This window comes from Silurus meridionalis, chromosome 7 (assembly GCF_014805685.1).
Source record: "Silurus meridionalis isolate SWU-2019-XX chromosome 7, ASM1480568v1, whole genome shotgun sequence".
Classification (NCBI taxonomy): domain Eukaryota; kingdom Metazoa; phylum Chordata; class Actinopteri; order Siluriformes; family Siluridae; genus Silurus; species Silurus meridionalis.
This window is the reverse complement of record NC_060890.1, coordinates 22,126,665-22,136,999: the sequence shown is the minus strand read 5'-3', so window position 1 is coordinate 22,136,999 and position 10,335 is coordinate 22,126,665. Positions and strand designations below refer to the sequence as shown.

The 10,335-nt window shown below is 35.9% G+C and overlaps 1 protein-coding gene across 1 annotated transcript in view; it reads left to right on the top strand.

Moving 5' to 3' along the window:
• LOC124389418 (ras-related protein Rab-37) overlaps positions 1-9,586 on the top strand; it is a 14,767-nt gene extending 5,181 nt beyond the window's left edge. Inside the window, exons 2-9 of the mRNA XM_046854862.1 lie at positions 248-358; positions 1,498-1,539; positions 3,100-3,166; positions 3,722-3,774; positions 3,864-3,929; positions 4,890-4,946; positions 5,372-5,448; positions 6,379-9,586. Of these exons, the coding sequence (XP_046710818.1) occupies positions 248-358; positions 1,498-1,539; positions 3,100-3,166; positions 3,722-3,774; positions 3,864-3,929; positions 4,890-4,946; positions 5,372-5,448; positions 6,379-6,484 (579 nt within the window). The 3' untranslated portion in view covers positions 6,485-9,586. The remainder of the gene's footprint in view (positions 1-247; positions 359-1,497; positions 1,540-3,099; positions 3,167-3,721; positions 3,775-3,863; positions 3,930-4,889; positions 4,947-5,371; positions 5,449-6,378) is intronic.
• The last annotated feature ends 749 nt before the right edge of the window (positions 9,587-10,335 follow it).

The following is a 10,335-nucleotide window of genomic DNA, read 5'->3' as shown; positions in this document are numbered from 1 at the left end:
AATGAAATTGGCACAAATTGAATTAAATAAAAAGAAATAAATGTAAACATTTCATTAAAAAGTTGACATTTGTTAGACCTTATTAGGGTAATGCAGATACAGTGTGTGTGTGTGTGTGTGTGTGTGTGTGTGTGTGTGTGTGTGTGTGTGTGTTAGAACTCCTGTTTAACCATTTCTGCTTTTGGTTCTACCTTCATTCTTACTTTTTTCTCCCCGTGTCTTCTTATTTTTCACATTTCCTTTGTAGACCATCCTGGTGGGAGACAGTGGTGTGGGGAAAACATCCCTGCTGGTGCAGTTTGATCAGGGAAAGTTTATCCCAGGCTCTTTCTCTGCTACTGTGGGCATTGGCTTTACGGTGACTTGAACATTCACTCTCACTCTCTTACACATTTTTTCTGTATATTTTTCTCTCTGTATCTCTCTCTCTATCCATCTGTCTTTTTCTCTCTTTCTCTACCTCTTTCGCAAATACACAATCACAATGTAGAATTTTAGCGGTTTCATTCACAAAAAAAAAAAAATAGCATTTTGTATAAGAGCTCTCGACACATCACAGTGACAAACTGACTGGAGACGATTTATTAATTTATTTATTATGTATCTTTAAATGAGAGCTGGAGACTACCAGAGACATGAGCAACAGCAACTATTGGCTACTAGCTGGCGTTTCCAGTGAGGAGACAAAATTGAGAAAATATTGCATTTATGCAAATATGGATTGATTTGGTGCAACGACGTCCAGTAGGAGAGAAGAGAATAGAGCACACATGATCTGTCTACTGATTTATTGTCAAAAGTGAATGTTAATTTTGTGGTTATTGTGGCAAGCAGTATTGAACACCTACTGGCCATTTAGTACAGAAATTGTAGATGTGAGGAATGTAGTTGTGATGGTGGCTGTTTTGTTTGTTTGGTTGGTCTCCTAGTATTATATCAGTGTTTTTCAGTCTTTCTCTTCTTTTTCTTCTTCCTCTTTTTCTTCTTCTGATTCTTCTTTTTCTTCTCCTTCTTCTTCTTCTTCTTCTTATTATTATGTAGCAGTAGTACTGTAGCTTTATTAGTAAAAAGTTTAATTTCTATGATATAATATTTTTGTACAATTTTGGTAAATTTTTGTTAAATTATTAATTTGCTATATTAATAAATATGCACATACACACACACACACACACACACACACACACACACACCCACACACAAATATACACATTCTATGATCATACCACAGAGTCAGTGGTCATACTGTATATATGACTCCTTATATGAGTTTGGAGTTCTGTTATATAATTATAAAGTCATATGAGTCAGGAGTCATATACAGGAGTCAAGTCAATCCTCTTTGAACAATGACACGCACTTTCTCCAGAGATTTATCTCGAGCCCTTTTTGGTTTTAAAAAAAAAACCACTACCACTAACCATGTGAACTAAATCTGTGTATTATACTATCATACTGTACATTATGCTGCTTTACACATTTTCTTTCCTTCATCAGAATAAAGTTGTTACTGTTGGAGAGGTGACAGTTAAATTACAGGTGAGTGCATAAGCAATATTACAATTCATTATTATTTATTAAACACCTTTGAAATTCAGTAGGCTGCATAATTGTGCAATGTTTTGCATTTATTAATATTGTTATTTGTCAATGTGGCTATTTACAAAGTTTTTTTTAATGTAGTTTTTTTTTCTCACTCATTCATTAGATATACAGTATTTATAAAATATACAGTCATTACCTTGCTGCAGTTACATGATTATACTATGAATATTTTTCAGAATATTTTTTACAAGAATTCTAACATGACTAAGGTGTCATTATCTCATCTTAGATCCAGTAATTAAAAATACATAGAAGAGCTGCTATAGACTAAATGGATTTAAAAATAGAGAGCCATTCTGTGCAATATGGCACAAAACAAAATATCCTATAAATAAATACCTAGATGCAAACAACATCAAGAAAGATGATTACCAAGGTAAAAAAAAGTGTTTGACATGTTTGATGGGTTGCGTATTTTAAGATAAATGCGTTAAGTTAGTGAAAATATATTATAATAATTATTATTGTTATTATTATAATTCATGCAAACTCAGTGTCACTACTATGATTGTTGATGTGATTGCATGTATATACTGTATGTATGTATGTATGTATGTATGTATGTATGTATGTATGTATGTATGTAATATACCACTTTACCGCGGTTCGAATCTCGCGAAATTGCATTTGCCACATAACTAATTTGTTTGTTTGTCTCGCAGATAGCAGGAAAGACCAAAAAACTTAAAGGAAATTGTTTTTATGGAGTTTTATGTTAAAATAATGAAATATATTCATAAACATAAAACTATTAATCATAAAATGATATTTTTATATACATAAAATTGCATTTTTGGGATGGCATAACCACCGCGATAAACAACAGGATTGAAAATGAGTTTATTAGAGGGACCGCGTATGTAGGACGTTTTTGGAGACAAGGTGAGGGAGGTGAGATTGAGATGGTTTGGACATGTGCAGAGGAGGCACATGAGTTATATCGGTAGGAGAATGCTGAGGATGGAGCCACCAGGAAGGAGGAAAAGAGGAAGACCAAGGAGGGGATTTATGGATGTGGTGAAGGAAAACATGCAGGTAGTTGGTTTGAAAGATGCAGATGTATAGAACAGAGTAGTATGGAGACAGATGATCCGCTGTGGCGACCCCTAGTGGGAGCAGTCGAAAGGAGAAGAGGAAGCTTTATGTTGAGTTTGGTTTCACTAATAATAAACATACATTTGCATAACTCATCAATATTTGTCCATGCCCATGTTGATTAGAGTATTAAATACTTGAAAGGTTTTCATTGAAAGTACATTTTAAACAGATAATGAGCAATAAATCGAGTTAACTCATAGCAATCATGTGATTAATCGCAATTAAATATTTTAGTCGATTGACAGCCCTAAAAAAATATATATTTATAAGGTGTATGAATGTGAATATTGAAGAGTGCTTCCAGCTAAATAGGGATATAAGTGAATGTACAGTACAGTTTAACAGTTTCAATGTTTCGGTGCTGCAGCCTTTTTTTCTCTCTTCTTTCTGGTTCAGATTTGGGACACAGCGGGGCAGGAGAGATTTCGCAGCGTCACTCATGCTTACTACAGAGATGCCCACGGTGAGAGAATCTGCCTTCATACACCACATACACACATCTCTCTGTCTCTCAGTCTCAGGTTTACTGAATTAATTAATTGATTAATTTCCTCATTGTCTATAATTGGATTGAGATTCCATCCTGGGAACAGAAGGCACAAGGCTAAAATAAACCCTGGATGAAATGCGAGAACATCACAGTGCTCGGTTTGATTCAACTTAATTTGAATTGATTCCAATTCATTCAGTTTATTTAACCAATAATTAAATCCTGTCAAACTCAACACTGGTTTATTATAAATCAGATCTGTTCAATACATATTCAGTTCTATTCCATTTCTTCTTATTCAGGAACATTATAATTTCCTTTAGATGCAATCCAATCAATCAATTACATGTTCTCTGGCATGACAGTGGGTGTGATGATACGTGTGAAAATAAATAATAATTGCTATATTGTAAATTAAGCCAATAACACTTTTTAACATCCTTATCATCTCTAATTTAGTAAGTGTAATACACATACTATGTAAACCTTTGGTGCACTTGTTTTTTATTTTGTATTTACCCTACCCAGCTCTGCTCCTGCTGTATGACATCACCAACAAATCATCATTTGACAACATCAGAGTAAGCACTGTTATTGTTTTGGCAGTAATAAATACATACTTAAAATAACTTTTCCAGACATAAAAAATTCCCCCAATTTCTCCTCATAGGCGTGGCTTACAGAGATCCATGAGTATGCACAGAGTGATGCAGTCATCATGCTGCTGGGCAACAAGGTACAACAAACTTTAACATTTTATAGACACAAACACACACACACACACACACACACACACACACACACACACATACACACACACACATATATATATATATATATATATATATATATATATATATATATATATATATATATATATATATATATATATTCTTCTTCTTCTTCTTCTTTCTGCTTCTCCCATCAGGGTCGCCACAGCCATCTCCATACCCCTCTGTCCTCTACATCTGTCCTTTTCAAACCAACTACCTGCATGTCTTCCCTCACCACATCCATAAACCTCCTCCTTGGTCTTCCTCTTTTTCTCCTTTCTGGTGGCTCCATCTTCAGCATTCTCCTACTGATATACCCCATGTCTCTCCTCTGCACATGTCCAAACCATCTCAATCTCGCCTCCCTCACCTTGTCTCCAAAACATCCTACATGCACTGTCCCTCTAATAAACTCATTTCTAATCCTGTCCATCGTCGTCACTCCCAACGAAAACCTCAACATCTTCAGCTCTGCTACCTCCAGCTCCACCTTCTGTCTTTTACTCAATGCCACTGTCTCTAAACCATACAACATCGCAGGTCTCACACCTACCGCGATAAACGAAAAAACAAGATAAATGGACCCCTCCCCAAAAACGCTTTTCCTCTTGTGTGAATGTATAAACGGTATTTTATGTATACAGTACTGTACTGTAACATTTTACTTCATTTGATAATTATTAATTATATTTTTTATTAATACATTTTATAATTTTACCATAAAACTCTATAAAAACAATCCCCTATAAGTTTTTTGGTCTATGGTGCTATCCACAAGAGACCGGGAAAATCAGACAAACAAATAAACTATGTGACAAATGCAATTCCGCGATAAACCAGGGGGCGCCAGATTCGAACCGCGGTAAAGCGGGGGATTGTCTATATAATCCATCTTGTTTGTTTTCCATCTTGTTTGTTTGTAGGCCGATATGTGCAGTGGAAGAGTCATCAAACGGGAAGATGGAGAGAGACTGGCCAGGGTATGCTACAGTACAAACCATTATACATTTTTCCTTTGCAAAATAGCAAACATTATTTAAAAAAGGTTTAGTTATTTATTTATTTATTTTCAGTGCACTAAAATAATCACTTTATTTCAAATATTATAAAATAATCAGAGAAAAGTACCATGGTGGTTGGATATTTTGAGAAGCTCTACAATAATAGGCTTTATTTCCAAATAGAAAAAAATAATATTAAATGACATAAAATGGAAACTGAAATGTGGTGTTTATAAGCGTTTGTCCAGTCATTTGAGATTATTTATTTAAGGTGACCACTTTTAGATTTCTGAAAACTTTTAAACCTTTAAACCAACCAATACCACTGAATTTCTGTCATTTCTGAAGATTCTCCTGTGTTTTTATAACCAGTTTATGGATCTACATTTTGATTTATTTGACAGGAATATGGTGTCATATTTATGGAGACGAGTGCTAAAACTGGTGTCAATGTAGATCTGGCCTTCATGACTGCAGCAAAGTGAGTACTTCATATTTTTAATTGGATAAACTAGAAACAAACAGCACTATTCTGGTCAAATATGGTGATTTGACTGCCTTTTAGAAATAGATTTTATTTGTAATTTTTTTATGTTGTGAAATAAGGAGTGCATGAGGGCCAAAAGGAAGCCCTCCTTTTATACAAGCCCAAATGTTCACATCACATGCATCCTATTGCCATGATTACATCCAGGATGGTGTAAAAATCCCCTACAATTTTAAATTTACTTTAGTTCATTTTTATTTGTATAGTACTCTTAACAATGGATATAAAGTATAAGGATATAAAGTTGTATCAAAGAATATATAAGTTTAGTGACTATAAGTTTGTTGATTATAATTCTAAGTTTATCCCTAATGAGGGAGCCAGTGGTGACTGTGGCATGAGGAAGAAATCTTTAGAGGAACCAGATTCAAAAAGGAACCCGTCCTCAACTGGGTGGCACCAAATGTCCAATCATTACAGTTTTATCATTGTTGAGGTGTACTGTTCAGTCATAAGCACTTAAATGCAGACTGTTCATGCAAACTGCGGTCTAAACTCATTATAGTAGACTGTTGATATTAATTACAGTCCAAATCCATCCTCATAGTTCTTTAATTGGTTTCTTCATGAATCTTTATTCTGTTGATGAGGTTTCCAATTGAAGAGAACTCCTTCCAGAGGTTGTCTTTTCCATGGCACAGTTTGTGCGGTCAGAGAACCGAATACCCCCTAAAAGGACTTGTTTTTGAGATGTTCCAAAGCATCCTCCCTGATGCTCAAGAAGTACAAAAGTTAAATTTTGAAGTAGATGTTTATCCCAAATGCCTTGTAAAAAAAAAAGTAAAGCTGATTATTTTACATGTATGCACTGCTGATATAATTCCTGGTGTATTTGTTACTCATTTCCACCTCTTTGTCCTACAGGGAGTTGATCGGTCGATGTCTCGAGCTGCCCAAAGAGCCCAAGTTTCAAATAAATGATATCATCGAGCAAAAACCACAGCAATCAGGCTGCTGTGGATTTACATAAGATCTTACGAGACACAAGAAGGAATGTTAGAAGATAATGAATGGAGATGCAGTGAGAAAAGAATAAGGAGACCGATCAGAGATTTTTCAGGCCTAATGCAGTTCTTAAATGTTAAGTAAAGACCAGGATGTACAGTAGGAATACTGAAGGAATGTGATTGTCCTGGGCAGATCAAAAGCACTCCAGTCCCAGAGAGCCGCTTCAGATTGGTCACTTTGCTTCTCTGGAACACTACTATGCAGGAGTTTGCTCTGCTTCCCCAAAACTTTGTAGCACAAATGTCAATGTTATAATAAGTGGGTGTAATGATGCACTAATATGAGGTCATCTGAAATAGCTGTGTAGTTAAAAAATGGGTTACGGCGGTCTATATATCATTGAGGGACATATTCCCAGGTTCATGGGGTTCCAGAAGAGTTTCTGAAATCAAATGATGATGATGCAGTGGTGGCACATGACACATACTAGAAATTTGGCACAGGGTTGGTTCGTTTTTTCAGGAAATGTAAAAGAGTAAATATTTCAGAGCAGGAACATTAGTCCAGAAACCCTAAACTAAAAAAAGAAGAGTTCCCCATTTATTCCCATTACAGTTCCTCCATTGCTAATATTAAAAACCAGTGTGTGGAAATTATTAATAAGAAATATAAATTTGACCCTAGCACTAGATCTTGCACTGCTAATTGGAGCAGTGTATTTATTTATGCACAAAGTATTTTTCATTTTGATGCTACAAAGTTTTTGGGGAAACTAGGCTTCATTTTCATGACCCATATTTTCGATCAATAGCCATAAATATTTTTGATTTCATATCCAAAATTTTATGGAGTTTCAGTTATTAAATATGACAGGGACACATTCCTTATGTATGCAAGCATAGATCACAGTTTCTCTGCCCATCCTGTTTAAATCCACCAGAGGGAGCAACAGTACAAGTGAGAACGTTTATTGAATTTAAAAACAAATTCAGGTATAAACAGAGTCCACTACCAGCAGCTGTCTTCATTCCACCATCACATCTAAACTAAAAAACAGTTGCGTTATTATTAGGTTAATCCTGTTTGAGATATATATATAATAACTATTTTCTAAATGACTGAAATCATAAATTTGGAGGACACATGGAGGACTGCACTTATTTATAATAATTACTTTTTACTATCAAGTGTTGATGTATAATAATTAATTAATTCAGTATCCCCAGAACTACTAAACATGTGCTAGAAACTACACATTTAGCAAAAAAAGATAAATGAATATAGGAGGCATGGCCTCGTTGCCTCTCGGTGTCAATGAGAGTTTATTTCTTCTTCGGTGTCAATGAAGGTGCTGTGGCCACTTTTCCAGTCTTTATCATTGTAGAAGGCCAGGCACCTTTTGCCTAATAGTATCATTGTGGCCTTGTTACCTGTCTATCATTGAAGGAGATGAAGCCATTTTCCTTTTTTTTGGTATCAATAATGGGAGTGATTGTGTTGTTTCCTGTAACTGTCAATTAAAAATGCAAGGCCTCTTTGTCTCCCTGTTGTCAGTCAAAGTGCTGTGGACACTTTTCTGCCTATCATGGTAGAAGACCTGGGACCTTTTGTCTGACTGTCAATGATGAAGGTGTGGGCTTGTTGCCTGTCAGTATTTTTGAAGGAGCTGTAGCCAAGTTGCCTGTTGGTATCAGTGAAGGAGGTGTAGCCACTTTGTATCATTAATGGGAGTCATTGCCTTGTTTCCTGTAAGTGTCAAGTAAGGAGACGAGGCCTCTTTGTCTTTCAGTGCCAGTGAAAGAGCTGTGGCTACTTTCTCTGTAGGTGTCACTGAAGAAGGTGTGGCAATTTAATTCAGTTAAATTTTTAATGATTGAGGTGTAGCCTCTTTGCCTGTCAGTGTACTGTAGGTAAAGGAAGCATAGTCTCCCAGCCATTAATGATATCCCTTTCTTAAAATAAAAATATGAAAAGACATCACTTTTGTCAACTTCTTTGATTGTATATGTTGCAGATCAGGTGTTGGGATCCAGAAAATCATATCAAATCGAATGCAGTATTGCATTCATTTATATATAGCAACAGTACCTCTATTTTTAGCTGAAACGATTTGATATTTGAATTCCATTTGCTCAGAATTCATTCAATATTTGTGATTCATGTAAGTTGGTAGTGGACTCGACTTACATGTGGAGTGGTCTTCATTTCTCCAAGTGGAAAAATAGTATTATATCATGATAAGTATTATATATAATGTCTGCCTTATGTCAAATTTAAAACCTTAAAATCGTATAAGAGTTTTATTTATTTCTTTTGTGTTACTGTTCATGGAGAAATGTAAAGGGCAGAGGGATTTCCAGTTACAGTGTGCCGGTTTTGCATCATTAATTTATTCCCATACTCTAAAATTACGCTGCACTATTTATCCTTGTATGCTGCAGAGCAGGTTACAGTATGATGTTTTGAGTATGTTTCTGAAGGTTTAAGTGAAGGATTCTAGTGTCTCAGGGTTTTTTTTTTTATTGTATTTTTGCTCAGATGCATGGAGATGCAGATGCATGAAGCGAGTAATTTTATTTTTTGTGAACTAAAGGCTTGATTTTAAAACTGTGAGATTGACAATTAAAAAAGAAAATGTTGTATGTACATGTTTTACGTCAGAATTTAAAATATGGTTTGGAGATCGTTTTCTTCTTCTACTCGCCTTTATATGTTTTCTACTATTGAACGACCAGTGACATTAGATTATTACCATTTTTGATGTAGTCTTTAAACTCCAAACCCACATATGGCTCAATAATCAGCTGAAATAGCTGTGTCAAAAGAAGTCACAATCTTTGTACCTAACCTCACTTTGATTTTATCTGTCACCAATCTCATCCATTAGTCATTATGTCTTTTATGCTTATGTGAATAAAGTTAGCATAAAACTGAAATGAACAAAATGAAAGAGATTCTTACACATCTATTAATTATTTTCCTGAAAATACATTATTTGGCCCAAAATGTAACCTTTAAGGTCATAAATGTTTTGTCTAACTGACTGTTTGGATTATGTGGAATGTTGTCTACACATTGGCTATTGGCTGAACTCCTGTTACTGTAATAAAGTTCATGACCACTGTTTGGCGCTGGCATGTGTAGCAGTTCTAATCAGACAAGCAGACTCGGATCGGCTTGTTTAAGTGTGAAAGAGGTCATCGTGATGAAGTCTTCCAGTAAAGTGACTGCAAACAGGATGTGAAGGAAAATGGAAGACTGTAGTTTGTGCTGAGTCACCGAACATGAATTTGTCAGTAGAGAAGTAAACAGATGACACTGTTTTTTAAATGATTTTAATAATGCACTCATATTGAGGCAAAGATCCTCCATGGTCAATTAATAGTACACAATATGACACTATGTTCCTAAAATGTATCTTGGAAAACACTCCTCTGGTCCAGGTGTGAGCCCTCTTCCCTCTGGGCCTCAGAATTATTTGATGTTGCCAGTCCAAAGTGCCATCAAATCTTCATTGGTCTCTCCGGCCGTGAGTCTAAACAATGGGGTTTCCTCATTGCTGAGGTGAAAAACAAGAAGCGGCTAATGGTTGCTCCCATCTGTAGCGGATATGTGTGTCTGAAGCGCGGGAACAACGGCCCCGGGACGCCATTGTGCGTGCAGGCCTTTCTGCTGACTTTCCTCCCTGAGCTAATTTATCTGACGGAAGCAGTGTTGTCCTAACACTGTTGCAGTAGATGACAAAACGGACTGGCCAGATAATGAAGCGCTGCTGGAATCGTGATGAGGCCCATCGGGGTACTTGAACTCGGTCATAGTGCACCATTATCTCCTCAGAGTGAGCTTCCTGATCACGCTCAACTGTTTCCTGTG